Source organism: Cibotium barometz, chromosome 9 (assembly GCF_041138505.1).
Source record: "Cibotium barometz isolate CiBa-2024 chromosome 9, ASM4113850v1, whole genome shotgun sequence".
NCBI classification, from domain to species: domain Eukaryota; kingdom Viridiplantae; phylum Streptophyta; class Polypodiopsida; order Cyatheales; family Cibotiaceae; genus Cibotium; species Cibotium barometz.
The window spans coordinates 62,071,340-62,097,277 of record NC_141054.1 but is presented as its reverse complement, the minus strand read 5'-3'; the positions used below and the strand labels follow the sequence as shown (position 1 = coordinate 62,097,277).

Below are 25,938 nucleotides of genomic sequence, written 5' to 3'. Positions count from 1 at the left end.
GTTGGCGGATAAGCTCATGCGAGACAGGCGAGTGAGGAGTAGCAGAAAGGTGCATGTACCAGTGAAGCCCAGGCTGCAGCGCAGGTAGCCAATAGTCCAGGCCGCTTAACCACTCCAGAAACTCCTCTCGGTCGCAATTGGGAGGCAAGTTCCATAGCTTGAGCTTGGTCGCCTTCAGCAAAAATCATCAACCCCTTTTCCTGCAACAAAAAGAAAAATCAAAAATTACAAGGTATTTGCCTCAATTTTTTTTTGGGATTTGCAATTGAGCAGGTACAATCATCAATTGAGCAGGTATAGGTGCCAAATTGCTTAAATTTTGAGCGAAATTGGCAAAATTGAGTGACATTGGTCACAATCATGATCAATTTGCAAGAAATTGGATGTCGAAATTTGGGGCTTTTGATGTAATTGTGCAATTAAGCAGTCATACATGCTGTATGATGTGAGAAATCGCACATTTGGACAAAATTGCAACAAATTGCAGTGCAAATCAAGGGGCTTTTGTGCCGATTGGATTGATTTGCATGCAGGCAATCGTATTTGATGCTTTGGGCAATGTGTTGATGCCTGTCAAGCACTCAATGTGCCTGTAAATCAAGGGGCTTTCATGTATTGGATGTATATGTGGCCAGGGGAAAGCACTGTGAACACTCTGGATGCCTTCATGTGCGTCAATGTACCATGTATGATCAGCAATTGATCTTAAATCATGGGGCTTTTCAAGATCGTATGCTTGTTGAGCTTGGCAAAGCAGCAGGCAAGACATTTATGCCTTGAATCCTCAGAAATCAGCTTGCAGTCAAGGGGCTTTTGCCCAATTTCTGTTCGGAACTGTTGTATGCAGTGTTTGGGACTGTAAAAGACTGATTTTCACTCATTTGGACAGCCAGGAGAGCATTTATTGCTACTGTACCTGCTGGTACAGCTTTGGTACAGCTTTGTACAAGTTTTGGCATGGCTGTACACTGATTTGAGTGAGGAAAAGGTTCAATTTCAGCTGCTGTACTTGCCGGTACAGGTTTGTTACATCATTGGTGAGCACTTGGTACTGTTGTACAGTACTTTGAAAGGGCAACAGAGCACATTTAAGGTGCTGTCCTAAATCTGCAGCAACCAGATTTTGGTGATTTCATCACATACAGTGGGAGAAAAGTTGCATTCGTGCTTCCGCAGTGGGAGATAAAGCTTGGGAGAACAACTGTGAGCACTCTGTGTGCTTTTGGTGTAGTGTTTGCACATTTTGCAGGGAGTCAGGCATTGATAGGTTGCATATTGCTATGGCAACCACAAGTGAGAGCTCTTCATTGCTTCACATCAAGAAGCTTGAAGGCTCACATAACTATGATATTTGGCAAACCCAGTGCTATAATGTGTTGCTCCAGAAGAAGCAGCACAAGCCTATCAAAGAAAGGGGTGTAAAGCCCGCTTCTCTTACTGCTGAAGAGTGGGAAGATATGGATGAGCTGGCAAGATCTACTATCATGTTGTCTGTGTCAGACTCTTTACTTTTCAGCATTCGTGAAGAGAAGACAGCTTGGGGAATGTGGCAGAGATTGCAGAACTTGTATGCCCAGCAAAGTGCCTCAAGCAAAGTGTATTGGTTGAAGAAACTCATAGGTCTTCAGATGAAGGAAGGGGCGTCTATGACAGCCCATCTAAATGAGTTTAATGGTATTGTCAGCCAAGTTATAAATCAAAAGTTGGCAATGGACGATGAGTTCAAAGCCACTTTTCTCTTATGCACTTTGCCAGAGAGTTGGGACACATTCAGGACAGCCACTAGCAATTCGAATGCTATGCTGTCATATGCAGATGTTGAGGGTGCTCTTCTTCAAGAAGAGATGAACAGGAAGAACAATTCTGTTGGAAAGTCCAATGCAATGAATGCACGTGGGAGATCCCAACAAAGGGGTAAAAGCCAAGAACGGGGAAGGAGCAAGTCTCGCTCCAAAAAGGATTTGGAATGCCATTATTGTGGCAAGAAGGGACACATTAAAAAGCAATGCTACAAATGGAAAAATGATCAAAAGAAAAAGGAAAAAGGCAAAGACAAAGAGAAAGATGAAGCCAAAGATGTAAAGCCAAAGGGCAAAAGTGGAGTCAAGATTGAAGAAATCAATGTGTCACATGCAGGTGGCAGTGAGGATGAGGTCCTATTCACGTCTTCACTTGATGCCCATTCACTTCTTACAGGTGGTCATGGTATGCACTCATGGATCATTGATTCAGGTGCCTTCTTTCATGTCACAGGTTGCAGAGACTTGTTTGTCAGGTATACTGCTGGCAATGAAGGAGTGGTTTATTTGGGTGATAACCATGCATGCAAGATTCTTGGCAGAGGTGATGTGAGGCTTGTGTTTTCAGATGGCTCACAGCTTATGCTCCATGATGTCAGGCATGTGCCTGAGATCAAGAAGAACCTGCTTTCTACTGGACAGCTTGATGATGCTGATTATGTTACCACATTTGGTCGTGGAAAGTGGAAGATTAGTAATGGCTCACTGGTTTTTAGAGGCTCTAAGGTGAACACTCTTTACTTCATGCATGCAGGTGTTTGTCACCATGCTAATGTAAATGCAACTGAGCTGCCGGAAATCTCTATGTGGCATAGCCGATTGGGACACATGAGTGTCAAAGGAATGGAGCAATTGTCTCGTTTGGGTTACTTGCCTTCTCTAAAGTTTTCAAGTTTTCAGTTTTGTGAGCATTGTATATATGGCAGGCAACTGCAGTGTCCCCACAAGAAAGCTCTTGGACAGAAACATGCTCAATTAGAGCTTGTGCATACAGATGTATGTGAGATGCCTCAGCTTTCTTTGGGAGGGGCAAAATACTGTGTCTTTTATAGATGATGCCACACGCAAGGTGTGGGTCTATCCTCTTCGTTTGAAGAGTGATACATTCTCAGTGTTTCAGAAGTTTGTTGCTCATGTTGAGAATCAAACTGGCAAAACACTGAAGGCTTTGCGTTCCGACAATGGTGGAGAGTATATGTCCAAACAGTTTCAGGACTTTTGTGATGCTAAAGGCATCAAGAGGGAGCTCTCTACTCCTTATGATCCTCCACAAAATGGGACAGCAGAGAGGATGAACAGGACCATTCAAGAGAAGGTCCGTTCTATGTTGTCACATGCTGCATTACCTCATGGTTTTTGGGCTGAAGCTGTTATGACAGCGGTTCACCTTATAAACAGGTCACCTAACACGAGGCTTGGTGGGAAAGTGCCAGAGGAAGTATGGACAGGGAAGCCTCCGTCATACAAGCACTTGAGAGTGTTTGGTTGCGTTGCGTACGTGCACATACGCAGGGAAATGCGCACCAAACTTGATCCTAAGTCTCACAAATGCATATTCCTAGGATATGGTGACAGAGGTGAAATGGGATATAGACTTTGGGATCCCGTGAATAGAAAGATTATACGCAGCAATGATGTCATTTTTTATGAAACATGCATGTATAAGGAGCCTGCAAGGCAACAGGAGCCTGGCAGAGTCATCTTTGATGATGATGGACATCATGGACAACAACCAAGGGCTGTAAATCAGCCATTACAGCAGCAAAACCAGCCCTTAAATGGTGCTGAAAATGGTCCAAATGGACAGCCAGAGATGGCAGAAGATATCCCTATGGATATACCACAGTTAGAGGAGATACCGAGCATGATTTTTCAACCTTATGGCATGGAACAGGAGCCACCAATGGGTGATATGCAGGCTGGACAGCAACCTGCACAAATGATGGTCATTGGGTACGGAGGTCCACAAGACCCTCCAGAGCCCCTGACAGGTTTGTTCCAGGGGTTGACTACTTGATGCTCATTGACTGTGGGGAGCCCTCATGTTATAAGGAGGCTTTACAGAGGGCAGACAAGGCTCTTTGGGAGCGTGCCATGAAGTCAGAGATGGATTCTCTGCACAAAAATGGAACATGGAAGTTGGTGCATTTGCCTGCAGGCAAGAAGGTTTTGCCATGCAAGTGGGTATACAGGCTCAAAGTTGCACCAGATGCAAAGCTAAGATACAAAGCGAGGTTAGTGGCTAAGGGCTTCAAGCAGGAATATGGTGTGGACTTTGAGGAAATCTTCTCTCCAGTGGTCAAAATGACCACACTTAGAGCTGTGTTAGCTTTGGTTGCACATGATGATCTGGACTTGATTCAAATGGATGTGAAGACTGCTTTTCTTCACGGTGATCTCCATGAGGAAATATATATGCAACAGCCAGAGGGTTATGCAGTGAGTGGAAAGGAGAAGCTTGTATGCAAGCTGAAAAAGAGTCTTTATGGGCTCAAGCAGGCACCAAGAGAATGGTATCATAAATTTGATACATTCATGAAATCCCAGAAATTCAGGAGAAGTGACATAGATCACTGCTTATACACCAAGAAAGCTTTGGATGGCAGTCTATTGATCCTCATCTTGTATGTTGATGATATGTTGATTGCCAGGAAATCTCGTAAGGAGATGGATACCTTGAAGCAGAGGCTGCATCAAACCTTTGATATAAAGGATTTGGGTGATGCAAATCACATTTTGGGTATGTGGATACTTCGGGACAGAAATCAGCATGTGTTGTATTTGTCTCAGAAGGAATACATTGGCAAAGTTTTGCAGAGGTTCAATATGGAGGGGGGGAAGAAGACTAGTACTCCTTTGCCTCCATATGTGAAACTCAGTGCTATGGACAGCCCACAGTCAGATAGTGGCAGGGCTGATATGGCCAAGATTCCGTATGCTTCAGCTTGTGGCAGTCTCATGTATGCCATGGTTGCTACTAGGCCGGACATTGCATTTGCAGTGGGAGTGGTTTCTAGATACATGGCCAACCCTGGCAAGAAGCATTGGGAAGCAGTGAAAGGTGTCATGAGATACCTGAAGGGCACACGGGATATGTGCATTTGTTTTGGCAAACAGGATGCATTAGTGCATGGTTACACGGATTCGGATTATGCCGGTCATCCAGATAACCGAAAGTCTACTACCGGTTATGTGTTTACATTCACAGGAGGTGCTGTGTCATGGATATCCAGGATGCAGAAGTGCACTGCCTTATCTACTACAGAGGCCGAGTATGTTGCAGCCACAGAGGCGTGCAAGGAGGCATTATGGCTATCTCGGTTAGTGGTTGATTTGGGCTATATAGGGGATATTTCATTGTTGCATTGTGACAGTCAGAGTGCCATCCAATTGGCAAAGAACCCTGTCTTTCATGCAAAGACGAAGCATGTGGATGTGAAGTATCACTTCATCAGAGAGGTGATAGCGAACAAGCAAATTCAGCTTGTTAAGATTCATACGGATGACAACCCGGCTGATCTGTTGACAAAGAGTTTGCCTCCGGAGCGGTTTGCTCATTGCAGACACTTGATGGGCATTGGATGAGGCCAGTTTCAGCCTTGATATGGCCTTGTATATTATCATATACATGCTGATTTTTCTTTTCCTTCATTTAAGGGCACTTTGCCTTTAAGTGGGAGGTTGTTGGGGTAAAGGCACTATGCCCACCCTTATAGTGTGTACAAGTCCATAAGTTATAGTACATGGTACACTTAGTACTTTTAATGTACTAAGTGCACTATGTGTACTAGTGCAATATACATGTGTGATAGGGGAGTCACACACTCATATCATGAGTTGACTTATCCCCACAACTCTCTCTCTCTCTCTCTCTCCCTTGCTTCTCTGTGTATGTCTCCCACACATCAATGAACTCTAACCCTAATTCTTCTTCTCCCATTCAATGTGTAGTGGAGGAAATAGTGGACATGGTTGAGCTTGAAGAAAGCTCGCATTTCATGCAACGAACAAGAAAAAACACCTTGCTGTCCGGATTAGAGGAGCAGATCCTTTACCAAAGAAGCATGATTGAAGGAGAAGATCCTTCACCAAAGGAAAGGTGTTTTGTGAAAGAAAGAATGGACATAACTAAGCTTCAAGAAGGCTCGCATTTCATGCAACGAACAAGACAAAACACCCTGCTGTCCGGATTTCCAGCAGATTCAGCCCCACCAACTTGCTCAGTCCCACCTACAGTATCAGCCCCTCGTAGCATGTTGAAGCGTGCAAGAGATTTCTTATTTCTTGCACCTTTCAAAATAGGAAGAGTCTTCACTAAAAGCGGCTCGTCATCGGCGACGGGGTGGATTTCCACCTCTCCCTATGTTATGACATGCGCTCATGTGGTCAATGCAGCGCAGGGTGAGCAATTATATTTACAGCTTCTTGATGATGCGACCATTGTGAAGCTAAGTGTAGTTTTTGTCAGGCCATCTCACGAGTATGCGACTAATTATAGAAGAGATGTTGCCTTCTTGCAAATAAGAGGCACCACACTTCCGATTGCGGGAATCGAGCCCAGCGAAGTTGATTGGGTTGCCAAATGTGTGAGTGCAGGTGATGTATCTTTACTTTTGGTAAACTTCCATGTTAAGAGTTTGGGATGCTTTCTAATTATTGAATTTGTTTTGTAGGTATGTTGGCGCCATACTCAACAAGAGTCAATGAAACCCAAAAGATGTTGAACCCTAGGAGTGTTGAGTCCAGCTCGCATACGTTAACGACGACAAATGCACGGGCGGACGAGGGATTTTCTGGACGTCCCATCCTCGACAACGACATGAAAATAATTGGTATGATACAAGGTAGCCACAGGGAGGCTACTATAAAGAGCGTGAAAATTATACCAATAGATGAGATTTCGAACGTCTCATGTATTATTTCACAATTCACACACGTCCCACCCCTTGCTATTCAAATAGTTGTGAGCGGGAGAGATCCATTTTGAGTAGGTCTAGTTCCCTTCCTATGATGGGCAACTCCAAAAGTGTAGTACTGTTTTTTACTGTTTTTTAATGCTGAATATGAGCATGTGCAAGATGTATCCTTTTGTATGTATCTTTGCTGAGATAAGGGGAGAAGTGATGTCAACCAAGTAGCAGTTAATAGAAGGTGCTGGTTTTACATTTGAGAGACTAATATCTAGTGCTAGCGATCTCTGTCAGACAATTGGTCATGACCAAAAGTTGTGGAGAAGCTAATGTTTAAGAGGTGGGAGTTTGACTTGCCTCAGGTTCTCACATAGAGCCAATAAAGAATTTGAGCAGTGTTAGCTCGACATAAGTATATATGTATGTTGGTATGTATGTATAGATATGTATATGTGTGTAGCTATATAGGTATGTGTGTGTGTGTGTGAATATATATATATATATATATATATATATATATATATATATATATATATATATATATATGTATGTATGTATATATATGTATATATGTATATATATGTATATATGTATATATATGTATATATGTATATATATGTATATATGTATATATATGTATATATATATATATATATATATATATGTATAATACAAACACATACATACATACATTTATCTATGCAAGATTCTCCCAAGTTGCAAAGAGATTATTGACTTGTCTAGACCTTTTGTTTGCGAGGCTAACCAAAGTGGTGGCATCCCTTGAAGGATAATCCCATGAAGGTTGGAAACTTGAGCTTGACAAGAATAGCATTCAGTTCTTTAATAGGCATGGAGGCTAGGACTCGGGGTGTAAAAGGTGAAGACATGGTTCTAGGGAGAGTACGGAGGTGTAGGATTACTTAATGCTCCTTTATATATTTTACTATGCTATCCCCTCTCCACGTAATCTTTCTCTCGCCTATTGCCCTGCGCTACCATTTTGTTCGCTGCCCACTCCCCTTCCCCCTCCCCCCAATAGCCCCACACACGTGCGTGGGCACACATAGTCACATGTAACTATGCATCATCTGCTGATTCAAACCCTTTCAAACTCAAATGTCTTTCGGAAAGGACTTTCTTTCTTAGGCAAGTATGTGTCCCTGTTTGTGGTTTATTCCCTCCCAAGAGGGAATCTCAGATAGGTGCTTCTCTCTCTCTCTTAGTCTCTCTCTCCCAAGAATGTTGCGCTCGTTTTGTGGCATATAGGTCACTTATGACAGACTATGACGCAAAGGCGGTAAGCCGCCTCATAGGTCATTTTGGCCGTAAATATATTATTTCATTTCATTTCATTTCTCTCTCTCTCTCTCTCTCCTCTCTGTCACACATACACACACACACATACACACTCATAGTCTTGGCTCATGTATAATTGAGGTGGGGCAAGGAGGACGAGGGAGTAGGTCTTTGAAATGGAGATGGGACACGGGGGTGGGCTGCGTTTGCACTCATCGATTGCTCTACAACTGTGGACAGAGAGGGGAAGTTACGATGCAGGGGAGGAAGATGGGGCAAGAGGGTGCGCAGGGGGAGGGGAGCCAACATCATGAGGGGGAGGAGGGGATGCAGGAGGCAGAAAATTTTGGGAATCTTTAAAGATAATGGAATCTTTTAAAGATGAGCGAATACCGTATGATAAGAGTAAGAATATGATTGTTCTGGGTTTGGAATGGTAGATATGTATAGCTTTGTTGCGGTTCAAAACCCTGGTTTGGTCTCTTGTACCTTAACTTGACAGCCACACGTCAGGTTAACAGTGTCGACCACGATGCTTTTGGCGGCAACTCGTCGTCTCACGGCGGTATCCACTACGGCCGGCGAGGTACAATGTTGCGGCGGACATTGTCGCACGGCCCTCCTTCCCCTGTTGCACCTGCTCCTCCGCGTCCTTGGGGTCACCGCCACACTTCTCGTCGAACACCAGTAGCAGACACCCTAGCGAACTCTCCAGATTCTGGGGAGGTGCTTCTGCCGGCACTGGAAACTATGGAAGTTACCGATGACGTTGCTTAAGTGGATTAGACAGACCTGAATTCGCGGTTCGCCTCGTTTGCTTCGGAAACCTCGGAGGAGTATATGCGTACTGCACCGCCTTCGTCGGCTCGTCGTGTGTCCGAAGATACTTTCTTTGCGGGCCTTTCTCTATCGCATTTGCCACTTTCGGGATTGCTTCATCCTTCGACGGTCAGTCTTGGCCCTATACTCAATACAACGGGGTTGCTCAGTTCATCTTCAACCGGTCCCTTGGTTTCTGGGCTCTTGGCTCTAGTCCCTAGTTCTACTCTCACACCTGCTGCAATGGTTTCCTTGCTTGGCATTGTTGGTGCGGCAAGCGCAACAAGTAGTGGTTTGGCTGCCAAAAGTGCTCCCGGATTCTCTTCTGGCATAGGAGTTTCAGGACCAGTGGTGCTGCCGGTCCTTGCGGCCGCAGGTTCTGTTGCAATGACCTCTTCTGGCAACAAAAATTAGGGGTTCAAATACAACACATTCATTGGCAAGTTGGATGAGGATTGTGACTCACATGTGCGGTCGTTTGAGAAACGTTATGCTCTTCTAGATGGCAGTCCCGATGATGTCCATAAAGAAGCCGTCTTTGAAAGTACTCTCAAGAAAAAAGCGGTGAAGTGGTTGACATAGTATCCCGTAGACTACTTCCGTACGTATGATCAGATTGCGGTGGCTAGTGGCATATTGCTGGGCCACATTATTTCCAAGGATAGTATTGCGGTTGATCCCGAGAAAATACCTGCCATAGTACCAAAATTTGAGAAAAAAACTAGGAACATTCACATAAAATTTGTCAAGTAGGGACCAAAAATTTGTTGCATGTCCCACTGGAAGGTGCTGGGGGTGTTCCACAAGCAAAACCACATCACAGTACAAGCAAACACTCCCCAGGCAGTAATAAAGGCAGTTTTGGATTGGTCCTTATAAGCCATCCGGACTTGATTGTATCCACTATAACCATCCACAAAAGTATACATTTCATGCCCCGCAGCTTCATCCAATGTCGTATCCAAAAGTGTAATGGGAACGGGTCCGGGACTGTTGCCGCATTCAACTTTTGGTAGTCCACACAAATTCGAAGCTTCTTATTCTTCTTGGACACGACCATAGTTTTTTCTCACGTCAACCATGCATCTCACGTTGGCAGGTGGGGAAGCCCGCCACAAGCCCGGTTCAGACCCCCTGGAGATTCCATACGTAGGATACCATACTTCCATCATATTGACGGGTTCAACCACCAAGGGGCGTATATTGCCGCTCACGTGTTAATGATTGGTATGGGAGCTTCACATTTTTGGAACCGCATCAAATATTCAGAGAATTCTTGGCCCAGTTCTGCCTAACCTTGGCTTGCTTCAACCACGATCGCCCCAGTAACAGTTGGTAAGCGGTGAGCAAATCCAGGACCACAAAAGAGACAAGAGAAGATCCCACCAGCTTCAAGTACAACAGACTTCAATATACCCTGCGATTGGACGTGGCGTTGATCAGCCATCCGCACATAGAAGGGGGCTGACTCCAATACAGTCCATCCATACTTCAAACAAGTATCCCAGGTGACTCTCGACCCGCCATCGACCAAGACATGAGAGATATGCTGATCCCTGTATTTTACGATGATCAAGGGGACCATCCGCCAACGGGACAGCCGCAACTAGATCCATTTGACCGCTTCTGAGTCCACCGAGACCCGCTGCAATTGTTGCTTGAAACCCGGAACTAAACGAAGTAAGTCACCCAACTTCATCTGCAGGGATGACTCTAAGAGGAGATCCCAAAGTCCCACCTCCACAGGTTGGGACACCATTACTTTTTCATTCTGCTTGTCGGCTTCATGACACGTAATAGCTTGTGGCACTAGCTCTTCCACCACAGGATCATCAAGTTGCTCCTTATTATTAATTGTATGCGGAGTGGTATGCGGTGTAAGGTTGCGGTGTTGTGTGACCCGGATAAAGGACAGGCTCCCAATCGGCCCATTTGATCACTTTCTTCAAGACCGCAACTTGCTCTAGGACTGAGGAATTCAAGATTGCTTGCTTCGTGGAAGCGACTTCCTTGCCCGAGCGAGTTATAACTAGAACTGCCACTTCAATATGCTCGCAAGGCACTGCCTCAACCAGAGGGATACGCACACCAAGATCATCCTCAGCACCTTGCCTAATCAAATCAATCGATACCATATTTGTGCTAGGCCCTTTTCCTCTTTCCGCTTTCTTCCGGTCATATTAAGCCGCCTCCGGGAACTCACGACGCCAGTGGCCTTCTTCCAAACAGAAGGAACATTTCGTTGGGCGATTATATCCGCCCCAACCACCCCTACGACCGTAAGAGCCACGGCCTCCTCAGAGAAATGGGCGGTTGGAGGGTCCCGCATCGGTGTTTCCGAGTTTCCGCGAGGTTGGAAACGGCAAGAAACAAAGTTTCTTTTGAATTTATTTTAGACATTTAAAAAACATGCATAGAGACTTGAAAGCACTTGCCCTTGAGAACACTTGCCCTTGGAGGCTTGGGCTTGAGCCTTGAAGCCTTGAAGAATGGGCTGCCCGGCAGTCACCTGTGAGACTGGAGAGCAGGCTGCTGCAGAGTACAGGCCTTGGGGCCTTGTGGGGGCAAAGGCTTGAGCCTTAGGGCCTTGGCCTTGAGCCTTGGGCCCTTGTGTGGCAATGGGTGATAGGCGCAGCGTTCGTAGAATCGCAAGAAAGGAAGAGCGAAATGAAAAAATCGCACGCGGCCCCCCGTTTAAACTGCCAAAAAAAATGTACGGAAACGGTGTTTCCGTCGGTCTACTGTTTCCGAAAACGGCCGAACCGTTTCCAGAGGGCGGAAACGCCGTTTCTGGTTACTATGCCTGAGGCAAGTCAAACTCCCACCTCTTAAACATTAGCTTCTCCACAACTTTTGGTCATGACCAATTGTCTGACAGAGATGGCTAGCACTAGATATTAGTCTCTCAAATGTAAAACCAGCACCTTCTATTAACTTCTACTTGGTTGACATCACTTCTCCCATTATCTCAGGAAAGAGACATACAAAAGGATACATCTTGCACATGCTCACATTCAGCATTAAAAAACAGTAAAAAACAGTACTACACTTTTGGAGTTGCCCATCATAGGAAGGAAACTAGACCTACTCAAAATGGATCTGTCCCGCTCACAACCATTGGAATAGCAATGGGTGAGACGTGTGTGAATTGTGAAATAATACATGAGACGTTCGAAATCTCATCTATTGGTATAATTTTCACGCTCTTTATAGCCTCCCCGTGTCTACCTTGTATCATACCAATTATTTTCATGTCGTTGTCGAGGATGGGACGTCCAGAAAATCCCTCGTCCGCCCGTGCATTTGTCGTTATGAACGTATGCGAGTAGGACTCAACACTCCTACGGTTCAACATCTTTTGGGTTTCATTGACTCTTGTTGAGTACGGCGCCAACATACCTACAAAACAAATTCAATAATTAGAAAGCATCCCAAACTCTTAACATGGAAGTTTACCAAAAGTAAAGATACATCACCTGCACTCACACATTTGGCAGCCCAATCAACTTCGCTGGGCTCGATTTTCGCAATCGGAAGTGTGGTGACTCTTATTTGCAAGAAGGCAACAACATCTCTTCTATAATTAGTCGCATACTCGTGAGATGGCCTCACAAAAACTACACTTAGCTTCGCAATGGTCGCATCATCAGGAAGCTGTAAATATAATTGCTCACCCTGCACTGCGTTGACCACATGAGCGCACGTCACAAAATAGGGAGGGGTGGAAATCCACCCCGGCCCCGATGACGAGCCGCTTTTAGTGAAGACTCTTCCTATTTTGAAAGGTGCAAGAAATAAGAAATCTATTGCAGGCTTCAACATGCTACGAGGGGCTGATACTGTAGGTGGGACTGAGCAAGTTGGTGGGGCTGATCTGCTCGAAATTCGGACAGCACGGTGTTTTGCCTTGTTCGTTGCATGAAATGCGAGCCTTCTTGAAGTTTAGTCATGTCCATTCTTTCTTTCACAAAACACCTTTTCTTTGGTGAAGAATCTTCTCCTTCAATCATGCTTCTTTGGTAAAGGATCTGCTCCTCCAATCCGGACCGCGAGGTGTTTTTTCTTGTTCGTTGCATGAAATGCGAGCTTTCTTCAAGCTCAGCCATGTCCATTATTTCCTCCACTACACACCTTTTCTTTGGTGGAGGATCTTCTCCTTCAATCATGCGCATCAATTGCAAAAACTGAGCTTGCTTTCCAATGCTGTCACCTTCACCTTCCATGATTCCTAGACATAATCAAAAAGTTAGCAAAGTAAGAAGTACCACAAATGCACACACCCTAAAACCATGCAACAAGGCAAACATCAGGCAGATAGAAACCATTAAAGCAAGCAAAACAGAAGATTAAACACAGTAGGAAGCTGAAAGTCTCAGAAACTAAAACACAAGAAAGTAAAAAGAGAGTCAACAGCGGGCAGCATGATAATGTCAGGGTTTTCTGATGGGAAAAGGGGATAATCATGCTTGCACAACAAAGTAAGAAAGTTACATTCAAGGAAAATGGTAATTTTTTCATCCATGACATACAAAAGCATGACCAGAATGTTTAGAAGGTCAAATCCCTCCCCCCTCCCTCCCCAAAAAAAAAAAACCTCCGATGTCAGAGCCTTGCCCCAAGACTTCTATCTCGTTCATAGCAAACAAGATTTGTGAAGCCATTGCAGGACTTCAGAGTAGTAGAGCATAGGATCATGAGGGTTTGGTGGCTCAACCTCTTGTGCATTCCAGAGGCATGACAGGAGTGTGTTTGGCTTGTATGTTTAATAGAGCTTCGTATGAGAACTTTCCAGAGAGCTGGAGCAAAAATACTGTACCTATTTTCAAATTAGCAGACCCCATCTTGCCCACTACCTGCCGCACTATCATGATTGACCATACTATTGGTCAGGCGATATGCATCTGTATAAACCCATTGCTAGACTTCATGGTAGTAGAGCATAGGATCCTGAGGGTTTGGTGGCTCAACCTCTTGTGCATTTCAGAGACATGCCAAGAGATTTTTCTGCTCGTATGTTTAATAGAGCTATGTGTGAGAGCTTTCCAGAGAGTTCAAGCATAATATTGTGCCCATATTCAAATTAGGAGAGACCCCACCTTGCCTACTAACTGCCGCACTATCTTGATTGGCCATACTATTGGCCACGCGATATATGCATCTGTATTGGAGCAAGAGTTGGGCAGTTGGACAGAGGGACAAGATCTCGGAGTACAAGGACAAGTAGCTTCTAAGAGAAGCTTTTCTACTCTTGATTACATTCTCACCCTAAGAGCAGTTTATAGAAGGGTAAGTTTGCACATTTGATCGTTACGCACATGTGATGCGGTACTCCAGAGCCACACTAGATCATCTTCAATTTCTCTCAAGACTATAGGGAGTGAGACTTCTATGTGGTGGCTATGCCCAGCCCACATATAAAACCCAATATCTGCCTCTGCCCAAGTCTTTATGAGGCCAACGAGTGTCTGGTATGACACCCTTCTTTGGGGTGGGTGGCCCCCTTGTCTGGAGTGGAGCAACCCCCAAGTGGGGAAGAGAGATAGAGGAACTCAAACAAAAAGACCTCCCACTTGTCAAGCGTTTTCTTGCTTGCTTGCACCCACTTTAGGGTTACAATTTCTCTCTGCAGAGGTGGTTTTGCTCTTGTGCTACTGATCGTGATTTCGCAGGTGGTTCTTGCATTCTCTGACATGGTATCAAACTCTCATTGAGGGCGTACATTGGGTGTGAAGTATTGGGTCCCTACCCAACTATTGGGTGTGAAGTATTGTGTCCTTGCCTCGGGCTAATAATTGTTGCCTACAACTATTAGTCACTCAACCCTTATTCATCGCAGATCCAGTGAGCTCCCATCCCCATCGCTCTGTCTTGGACACCATTACGATGCTCTTCGTTTTTCACTTGCAGAGGAGAGTTCTTGCTTTTTTTTGACAAGTCTGCTTGCTGTCCAGATCTATTTTCCTTTGCATCGATTGGGCTGATTTGCTGCCGATAAAAAAAAGATTGTACAGGCTGAATCAAACCCGATGTTTGCATCAATTACCGTGTTCATCGAAGCATACCCCAAGATCCAACAGAAAAATCTCCTCGCGAGATCCAAGTGTTTCTCAAGGGGTTTAAAACTTTGAAGATACCAAAACTATTACGAGAGTCCCTCTTAGTCAGCATCAACAACTACCGATCTTGGTATGTGCGAATGTTGTCATGCTTAACTCGTATGACCGGGGCACGTTTGCCTTTACAGAATACCTATTCCTGAGGACGAGGACTCCGACGAGTACTGGGTTTGCGATCGGATTGACAGAAAGGTATATAGCATTATCATTTAGAACTTTACTATCTAGCTCTTTGAGATATACTCTCCCTCACGAATGCAAAGGAGTTGTCAGATAAAGTGTGTGCCAGTCACGATTGAGTCATCTCCATAAAGGAGGCTGACTGGGAGGTTAAGCTCTTAACCTAAACCACTTGCATTCTGCCTCAATGTAGGAGCATATCGACAAGATGAGTAATCTTTGAGACCAACTCAACAAGGCAGATTGAAATCTAGCCCTTGGAGACATGGCCATCACATGCTCTCGCAATTGCGGGGAAGCTACTCTGTGTTAAACACAGCCCTCATCACATCTGGCAGACTCACAGTCATCACTTCAGATGAGCTTGTTCCCCACGTGCTTAACTAGGAATATCAGAACCATTCTGGAAAAAATGGTGGATGGGTTGAGCGAGCATCCTCTACCTTGATTCAAGCCTTGGCTTCCCCAGCAAGGAATCCGCCCAAAGGGGCTCAACCAATCCTGATGACACTGCTCAAGCCCGTAATGCTCCCTTGCCTTAGGCACTATTTGCAGCAATGCCTGCAAAGACTTCAGGAGCGTGCATCCAGAGCCTCAACATCGAATCTAACCACTACCACAGTCACCCAGTCTAATCTAAATGGAGCTATATATGTTGATTCTTGAACAATGGAGACTGCTCGAAGGCTCCCATTGTCGGGAACGGGTTTATGCATATTAATCCAGATAGGAAAGGTAGCTATCCCTCCTCACAAGTGGTCTATAGCCCTATGGCCCTAAGATGGGCTTCCATCCTCATTCTCTTAGTGAGTTGTGTAAGCTTGGGCTTGTATTGTCTTTTATGCCCACTTTGCTTCCATTTAAGATGCTAAGAATGGTGGAGAATTGAGAGGGGGCACTTGTCAAGGTGTCATTTGTCACGTGCATGCTCTCTGTCTCTCATGTTGATGTAGGTGATTTGTGGCACTATCAGTATGGCCACATTCACTCCGCAGCTTTTGGGCAAGCTTTCATGTAGTGTATGGTTGATGGCTTCCCTGACGTTAGGCCACCAGATGGCCCTTGTGTTCTCTGCATTCATACGAAACAAACCACACTTTCCCCAAAAAGGCTTCTTCATGAGCTTCTTATCCTCTGGAGCTAGTTCACTTGGCGTAAAATATTTTACCTTCATTACAACACATTTTTTAACGAGGATGAAAGAGACACTATACTTTTGTAAGTCCGAAAGCTCATGTTGAGCTTGTATCCGGCGGACACAAGGTCAAAGCAATTTGTGCAGATCATGGATGTGAGTTTACCTCACACAAGTTTGCTGGTATTTGTGTAGAGTTTAAGAATTGGCGAATGTGGGCACTCCATCAGAGTGATTAAGCGGAACAACCACGGTGTGATGTTTTGTGGGAACCTCAAACTCAACTTGTACATGTGTACATGAGTGATGTTCGTGTTGTGATAAAGTCATGGGGGCACCCATTGACTCAGTGTGGGCGTTGTGGATGCGGCAGTCAGGCTTCTGGCTTTGATGGAAGTGAATATGCAGGAAAAAGATGAAATTCTGGAGACACAGCTCGTCCGGAGCGTGTTATGCTGGAGATGGTGTCAGCCATTCGATTGTTTTTGTTTGTGTGCGCGTCCTCAAAAAGTAAGTGGGCACTCGTATGCTGTATTTGGAATATGTATGGAGGCATGGGCATTAAACACTGAGAGGGCCGGTGTTACCTTGAGGAAGAGGAGTGTGGAAAGCGTGGAGTTTTTTTAATGATTGATCGCCCAATGCAGCCATGGGCATTGGTGTGAAAGGAGATATTATAGTGGCCATTTTCCAAATGAAATAAAAATAAAGTAAAAAAACGTAGCCAGCTGGTGGCCAGCTACGTGGAAACTGGGAGGGCCACCAGCGAAGTTCTTCGAGAGGATCCAGAAGCTGGCGAGGAAGATTACGTGGAGTAGGGGCTACAGGCGCTGAAGAGCGCAGCTGGAAGGCGAAGAGGGGGTCGTGTTATTGGAAGGGAGACTCTCTGGGGCGCTGGTTTGGGTGGCTAGCTGCAACCACAGACGCTGAGAGGAGAGCGTGGAACAGGGTAGCTGGAGCAGCCGCGGGGGGGGGGGGGGGGGGGGGGGGGGGGGGGATTCGGCTAGGAGCCGACGAGGACAAAGGCCCCGCGAGTGTTTAAGGGGTGTTAAAGGGGAGGCTCTGGGATCCGCCAAAGGAGCAGGTGCTGGAGACGTCGATTGGTCTGAAGGTTGGTGTGACGGGCTGCAGGCAAAGTGCAGCTAGGCGCAGCTGGGAGAGCACGAGGAGAGGAGACCCGTGAGTTTTGTGTGTGGTGTTGCAACAGATAAGCGCAAGGTGTGAGCTGCATGTGGGCCGTGTGGGAGCCGCCTAGGAGTTACCTTGTGTGGTTGAGAGTGTGAGCTGTCGTGTGGAGGCAAGCTGTTGGGCAGAGGTGTGAAGACAGCCAGCGTAGATGACTGGTTCTGGTGTGAAGGGAATAAGCATAGGCTGGTGTTGGTGCTAGTTGAAGGCGCCTGATTATCAAGTGAAGAGTCTGAATTGCTGAGGCGACTGAGGAGACAGCTCTACAGGCAGGCGAAGTGCAGAGGGGTGCAGGCGTGGTGAGCCTTTGGTATTGTGTGGCTTGGGCTGGTTGTTGGGTTTGTGATAAGGTCAGAAGGGTGACTGGTTCTATGCTCGGGGATCTGGCAGTGTACGAAGTGTAGCAGAGGGACCTTCAGCTGAGGTGCAGAGCAGAGAACGAGAAGGTCGGCTTGCAGAGGAGCAAGGAGGGAACGGATTGGGAGCGACCAGGAGCTGGAGCAGGCAGATTGCGAGCGGGTGCTTGGTGTAGCTGGTGTCTGGGATATTTGGGACATCCACCTCTGTAAAGGTCAAGGTCCTTTCTGAAATATAAAATTTGTTCATGCTTTTGGTCTGGTGTTCTGGTGTGTTTGCATGCGTGTGTGGAAGTGTGGCATGCTATAAGGGCGTAGACAGCTTTACCGCTTCCGTGCCATCAACGGTTGTGGAGATGGATCGCACCATGCTTGCGCATAGGAGTCTACCACATTTCCTTTGGACAGAGTCTGTTGCTTCGGTAGTTCACATCCTCAAGCACGGTCCTACTATGGCCGTTCCTAGGAAGACTCCCTATGAGGCCTATTTTGATCGGAAACCTTCCATTACCATCTACGAATCTTTGGATGCGATGCCTTGAGCAAGTCCCAAGGAACTACACCAAGTTTGATCCACAATCCCGAAAACTCATTGATATTGGCTATGATTTTGTGGTGGCTATCTATTGTCTGTATGATCCTAATATTCGAACATTAAGCATAACAACAATGTTATCTTTTTTAAGTCTTTGTTGCTTAGGGGGCTCTTGGTTTCCCTTGAGGTTTACGATGTTCTTCTGTCTTGGAGAATACCAAAATACCCTCGAAGACATCGTTACACGAAACACTGTTTCTCGGAGTCGAAACGGAAACGTCGTCCCATCGTAAGACACGCCGTTTTTGAGGCCTACTGTTTTTAAGGGTCTAATTTAAGGGAAAGGCATATTTTCTGGTTTTAGGGAGAAAAAAAAACGTAATTCTCTTGTTTTTGTAAGTTGTAGCTTGGGTTGACACTATGAAGATCTAGTTTCTGGATTGAGAAGACTATGAAGTTGTAACTTGTACCTTGTAGGATGCAGGTTTATGGTTTACTATTTTTGCTTCAAAGTTGAAGGTTCAAGAATTGTTGTAACTTGTGTTTCAATTCTAAATACACCTATAGCCCCTTCTAGGCTACTTGTTTTATGAAGTACATTGTTTTTAGGTTTAGAAAGAAAATGTCGTTTCTTGACAATTTTTGCCTTGGGCAAAACTTCGAAACGCCGGTTTTTCCGTTTTTGCTTTTGTTTTCGTCAAGGTGGATAGGTACGATAAGTACGGTACGAAAAAAAACGTTGTACGGTTTGGGTAATCACTAACAGTATTGAATTCGTTAGGTATCGAATACAAATAGATATATAATGTCTACGTTTACATGCTTGCATAAATGTAACTGCATGTATATAGGCATGTATATATGTGTACATACATGCATGTATCTATCATATGCACACAACCCTAGATACATGCTTGCATAGACGAATGCATGTGTATTTTCATGTATATAAATAACAACCACTACATAAAGTATTGAATACCAGTACAATATTTATCGTACGGTATGGGAAGGCTGATAAATACGCATCTGCAATGTGAAATCCAAACAAAAACCTATCCCATGCTTGCTGCTCCAAGCGGGATATCGAAAAGAGAGCAGGCGGTGCGTCAGCTCACTAATCTGAAACGGACTCAATGTTGTTGAAGTCACCTCCAACAACCCAGGTAATACATCAGGAATACTGCTCCAAAAAGATGCTCTATCTCGCGGGTGAGGGGAGCATAAACCATGGTTGGGTTTGTACGTAGTACGAATGGATTCGTACCATACGAAGCGTACCGTGCGTATCCGTGCGAGTTTTTGGGCAGTTTTCAAAAATTTGACTAGCTTGAATTTCTAGCCATTTATGGCCGTTGGGGGGCGGATTTGACCGTTTTGGCGAGCTCATCTCATGCTCAAGCCTACTATATATAGAAGCTATTCTCAAGCTATTCTCATTGCTCAAGCTCAAGCCTCACCAGTCACAACTATTGCTCAAGCTCAAGCCCATCTATTGTATCACATCATATTGATGAAATGACATTGTTTTTGTGTCCCTAAACATGTGTTCTATAAGTAAGACCTAAATTATTTGAATTTAGAGAGGTTTTTAAAAAAAAAAACGTACAAATATCGTACCGTACCTTAAGATTTTATAAGGTACCAATTAGTACCGTATTTTATCATACCGTACCGTATCGTAATTTCGTACCCGAACAACTATGGCATAAACTAACAAAAACCCTACCAGTGTTTGCAATCTGGATCGCTACATATATCGGTCTGCCTGCAACCAAAGTGCCATGCTGGCGAACTACAACGACAAAACGCTGCCCCACAAAAATACATACACCACAGCTAGACTGCAATCGGCCAATAGCACACTCCCAATAAGTAAAGGATCCACAGGGCATAAGATTGCCGAAAGGCGCAGCAATTTATGCTCCTAGATCATCAAAATATCCACAACACCGAATACATGTTGTCGCAGCTCCTATCAAAGGACGCTTCGTCCAGAGCCGCAGAGCCGAGAGGAAGGACTGCGGCCCATTAGTGTTCCATGTGACGACAAGGATGTCCACGAAAAACTTATGGGAAGAAGTCCTATCGGCGGCGCCTCTTGGCGTTGATGCGATAAATGGAGTATAAACCATTGTGGGGGCTGAACGTGCCACAGGATGAGACTCCCTCTCATGGAGAAAAAGAGGGAAGTGTGCGCCGATCGTCTCATCAGGGAGAGTCGCTGTTAAGCAACTAAACTGGAGGAATCAAATCTGTACATGTAGACGAGAGGATCTCCACAGTTGTGGAAGGGGTGGCGCCCAACACATGCATGCATCTGGTGTGCCACACATTCCACAACGCTATGCTGACAATGGTGGTGAAGATCTCGTCTCATGGACCCAACTCCATATCAGCTAGAATGGAGGAAACCATGCTCATCTGACCTCGCATGTAGCCAGTAGGCATCGGCATATAACTGGATCTGAGTCAAGGCTCTGAAAAAAGAGGTGAGGGCCGAGGCCCGGGTGAAGCCAAGACACTAAGCCCCGGGTAAGAAAACCATGTTGTACACCAGCATGGCTCAAAAGTAGAGTGACAGCCTGCCAAATGGTAACAGAAGCTCGGCATGACCACAAGTAATGACTGATGCTCTTTGACTGCTGTAAACATGGCTGGCATGTCAGGTCATGTCCATTGGAGCTGGACCATAAACCAATAGCTAGCCCAACATGAGCAATCATCCAGAGAAAAAAGCATTTCCTGTGGGCTATCAATAAGCTCCAGATGGTGGCCCAAAAAAGTCTCAGAAAAGAGGGATACCTGAGTGCAGCCACATCAGTAGAAGGGTAGGTTCAGACCTCTGTCTAGAAACCAGGGCTGCTCTCGCACTGCGCCCTGTGTAGGCAAAGAAAGATAAATCAGTGGCTCCAGCATCATAATGTGGACAGCACCACTCTCCAGGGTCCTAGTGCAACTGACTAATGGGTCGGCCCTCCAAGATCCACAGGCGCCATAGAGGTGCGTCCTCAATGGGGAAAAAGAGGTCAACCTCCCTCTTTTTCCGGTGGGAACCAACAACTCTCACCAACTGCGAGGGTTGATCGGGAAGGACTACGTCACATCTCATGTAAAAATACAATCCTGGTCTAGGGAGCACTATTGTGTGTCTACTGGGGCGAAAACACACCTATGGTATCTGGCTAGAATAAGGGCGTCGGAGTCATCAAAAAAACCCCACCATCCTACATGCGGCTCAATCTCTGTGGTGCTTGCAACAATATCTCTCCATCTCTGAGGAAAGGCGGTCTCAATCTCAGCCAGACGCATATCAGTGCCTCTACAAATATCATAAATCTCGGCAAGCAGCTCGGCCGGAAGATGTCTAAGCTAGAGCCAATACAAAACTCAATAAGCAGGCCCGTCATCCCAAATGGCCCAATCAATATGCATCCTCTGTCCCAACTGTCTATCATCAAAGTCCAAGACAAATGCATTCCAAGTGAGTGGCTCTCTCAATCTCCTCTCTACATCTAGGCTCTCTCCGAATGAGTACAGCTCTAATGGAACGCCAAATCCTCAAAATGGATTGCATAAAAGGTGAGAGCTGGCGGGCTGAGGATAATGAGGCATCCGTGAAAATAAAGCGCATGCTGGGAGCCCAAGAATGGCCATCACGAATACCATGGTTGGGGTGAACAGACTGTAGTGCAGAAGTGAGGAACTTCTTCCAAGGTTCATTGCCTGGGAAGAGACCGCGGACAATGAGCTTGGAAAGAAGCACCCTGCTCTGAAGCTCTGGATCAATAAGGCCCAAGCCCCTCTCAGAACGGGGCATGATGAGGGTGGACCATCTAACTCTGGCTCTGGTGTCTCGAGTACCATCGGAACCTCCCCAAAAGAAGTTCCGGACCAATTGCGTGATCTGGTCTAAGCTACAAAGACGAAAGCAGGGAGGGTTTCGTTGGACGAATAAGAGCGTTGAGTTTTCCTTGACTTGTTGGGTGGATAATATGTAGCATGACATTAAGGGGCCACAATAAACCATCAGCATGGTGCACATGTAAAACCAATAAAAAAGAAAAGTTTATTTTTATGAGGTAATAGTATGGCACAAGAGACAATACCTAGTAAAATAGTCGTGATGAGCTTTACGTTGACAAGTGTTAGGATGAGCAGAAGCAAGGCAAACTGATAAGCAATGAATTCAGAAGAGCTTCACCACTTAGGATTTGGATCAGCAATTGGATCAGGAGTTTCAACAAAGCAACACACTCACAACAATTTGAACAGTTAGTAATCGGAACAACACTCGATCAACAGGAAGCACTCAAATTTCCCTTTGGCGTTGTGAACTTCCAGGAGCATAATTGGGGTTGTGCTGGTTTTTTTGTGCTTGAAGCTGAAGCTGCCAGCAACGAGGTCCTTGGAATGCCTCCCACTTGTAGGCCATTTGTTCACTAGCTGCTTTTGCCAACTAGCCAGCGGATGCATGAACCGCAGGTTCCTTTCTCCTCGTGCCAACTACCTGCAAGGTTATCTGGGAATGTCTAGCAGTATTGTTGCCAACAACAATCAATAATCAATAATAAGAAGGACAACTGAGCATGGATGGCTGCAAGTTTAAGTCGATCTTGTTGTTGTTGTTGTTGTTGTTGTTGTTGTTGTGTGTGTGTGTGTGTGTGTGTGTGTGGCCTGCATTAAAAAAAAAAGTGTGTGTGTGTGTGTGTGTGTGTGTGTGTGTGTGTTGCTGAGTTGGAGGAGCTTGAATGAACATGGATTCGTGAAAGCGACCACCAAGTCGGCGGTGTTGAGGCTTGAGGCGCACGTGCTGGAGCTGCAACAGAGTGGTTAAAGGGCTGGAAACAGCTGCTGTACAGTAATTACAGTGTGCTGTAATTTACTGTTTTGAGTCAGAACAGGTGGGATTTGAGTAGAGATAGAGTTTCCCTACTTGTAGTTATGATTTGATTCAATTCTGGTGCAATTATGCTGCCAAAATTTGGCCAGAACTGATGAGAAACAGCTGTAGACAGGCTTGGAACTCCTGTGGAGGGAATTCTTGTATTTTTCCCACTGTGAATCAGTAAAGAAATACCACAAGGGGCGCCGGACTTCGGGGCCAATCAAGTGTTGAGCGAGGGAGTGAGGTTTCAGTTATTGTGTGTGTGATTAAGTCCAAGTATTGTTTGACAGATTTACCGCTTTATGTGTCCGTAGACCGGTTTCAGCTGATATATATGAGAGCAACGTCCTTACGTGACTGGGCTCGATCACAGCCTCACTTGAGAGCATCACTACAGCCCTCACCTCCGCCTTGGGCTCAGCAGCAGTGGCGGGCTTCATACACCGCACACACTGTGGAGAGCACTCTGGACCTCGGGCCATGCCTCAGAATTGATGGTACGATGATGAGTGCAGAGCACCACGCAGCAGATTCGGCATACAACGTGCAACGGGGATGATCGGTGAGAGAGCATCATAGAGAGAGATGCACCGGCTCACACGCCGGAAAAGGAGGGCATTTGAGGAGGTAGAGCAGCTGGAAATGTACCACAGATCCATAAGCCGAGGCTGCCAAGTATCTTGGAGGAGACTTAGGGAGCTCAAACTAGCTACACCCTTTGAGAACCTCGACACTTGGAGAGCATATGTCGAGGACCTTTACCACATACCACATCAGCCACCCATACCACAGCCTCAAGACACCATGCCTACCACGTTGTGTGAAGTTTTTGGAGAACCTCAAACTCAACTTGTACATGTGTACATGAGTGATGTTCGTGTTGTGATAAAGTCATGGGAGCACCCATTGACTCAGTGTGGGCGTCATGGATGCGGCAATCAGCCTTTGGTTTTGATGGAAGTGTATGTGCAAGAAAAAATGATCAGAACTTGGAAGCACAGGCTTGTCCGGAGCGAGGTTCACTGGAGGTGGTATTAGCTGCTTGGTCGCTAGAAGTGTGTGGGCGTCCCAAGTACAACGGGCACTCGAGGTTGCAATTGAAGTTGGTGGAGAGCATGGGCAGAAAAAGGTGAAAGGATTAGTATTGCCTTGTAGACGGTGTGAAAAGGAAAGTGATGTGGCCAATGTAGCTTGAGATTGGTGTGAAATGAAGGCATTTGGGGTGGCCATTTTTTAGGTAAGAAATAAAATGATAATATTGAGGAGACCACATGGGAGCTTCATGTAGCTGCCAGCGGGTTCTCTCCAGAAGGCTGGCGAAGCATGGAGAGGTGGCGGGTGATGCGCGAGCTGCAGGAAAAGGTGGACGCGGGTGTTGTTTGAAGGGGGACTCTCTGGTGCAGCGGCAAGACGAAGCCAAGGGGGGGGGGGCCTCTTGGGCGTGTGCAGCCGCTAGCGCGTGCAGACGAGGGACTGGTGAGCCGCAGCTGAAACAGACAGGGCCGTTGTGTAGAGACTGGGGCCTCCTTTGTGAGGAGCAGTGAAGAGGTGTGTACAACTGCAACTGTAAAAGAAAGAAGGTGGTCGTGTTGGCGGTGGCGGGTGCAACCAAAAAAAGGAGAGCCGAAAGCCACCTGTAGTGCGGAGGCGAAGACCAAAGGTGGGTGGCTTTTGGTTTGGGTCGCTGAGGAGAGCAGCGGCTGGAGGAGCAGTCACAGAGGACAGGAGGGGGGCTGCGGTGGTGACTAGCGACTGGTAGCTAAGGGGAGCCGCCTGGGGGTAAAAGGCAACGAAGAGGAGTTGACTGGGTGGAGGAGCCTCAGGGCTGGCGATTGGCGCAGCTACAGCCATACGGGGGCTTCTCAGGTGACAGCGCAAGGGTTGGCAGCTGCTGGCGTTAAGTAGACAGGCTGGTGACTGTAGCAAGTGCAGTGGGTCGCAGAGGAGTTGCTTGGTGACTCGTTGGCGCAGTAGGTGGTGTAGAAATGAAGTGAAGATGGCGTCTAGGTGACAGGCTGGAGCGGACAGCGCAGTGGCTGGTGCAAAGACAAAGGGAGAGATGATGGAATAGTGGGCTGGCGGGGCTGCTACAGAGGTTGGGTCGTCTGCAAAAGAGAGAGACGTTAACAGGCTGGGACTACAAGAGAAAGAGAGGGAAGTTCAGAGGTGTAGCTGTGGTTTTGCTTTGGGAACTGGCAGTGTGCTGGTGGTGAAGGAGAGAGTGGTCTTCAGCTGAGGTGCAGTGTAGAGAAGGAAAGAGGTCGGCTGCAGAGAAGCAAGAGCGAAGGGATTTGGAGCGACCAGGAGCTGGAGAGGGCTGATTGCGAGCGGGTGCTTGATGAAGCTGGTGTCTGGGATATCCAATTGTGTAAAGATGAAGGTTCTTTCTGAAATATAAGGCTTGTTCATGCTCTTTGGTCTGGTGTTCTGGTGTGTTTTGCGTGCGTGTGTGGAAGTGTGGCATTCTATAAAGGCGTAAACAGCTTTACCGCTTCCGTGCCATCACTTTTTGGTGCCTCCACAGAGGAGCAGATTTCCTCTGGTTTGTGAAAGAAGACAGGGGTTGTGTGAAGGAAGATTTGGAAAGATGGCTCAAGATTTTCCGGAGTATTGGGGATTGCCACAGGAGAGTGCAGTCAGGTTTCTGGAGAAGATGGAATTTATAGCCTTGATGAAGGACAGGGCAACCCCGGAGATCCTTTCTCAGATTTTGACT

The 25,938-nt window shown here is 46.1% G+C and overlaps 2 protein-coding genes across 8 annotated transcripts in view; one reads left to right on the top strand and one right to left on the bottom strand.

Moving 5' to 3' along the window:
- Positions 1-25,938, bottom strand: part of LOC147635804 (uncharacterized) — a 116,499-nt gene that overhangs the window by 61,290 nt on the left and 29,271 nt on the right. Inside the window, exon 2 of one of the 7 annotated variants that reach the window (XM_086803231.1) lies at positions 11,660-13,055. The exons of the other annotated variants lie outside the window; for them this stretch is intronic. Coding sequence (XP_086659357.1) covers positions 12,999-13,055 — 57 coding nt within the window. The 3' untranslated portion in view covers positions 11,660-12,998. Of the gene's footprint in view, positions 1-11,659; positions 13,056-25,938 lie in introns of those variants that run through there. 7 annotated transcript variants of the gene reach the window in all.
- On the top strand, positions 5,768-7,168 carry LOC147635806 (uncharacterized). Its single transcript, XM_086803248.1, has 2 exons — positions 5,768-6,395; positions 6,473-7,168. Exons 1-2 carry the CDS (start codon positions 5,768-5,770, stop codon positions 6,784-6,786), a joined length of 942 nt encoding a protein of 313 aa, XP_086659374.1. The 3' UTR covers positions 6,787-7,168.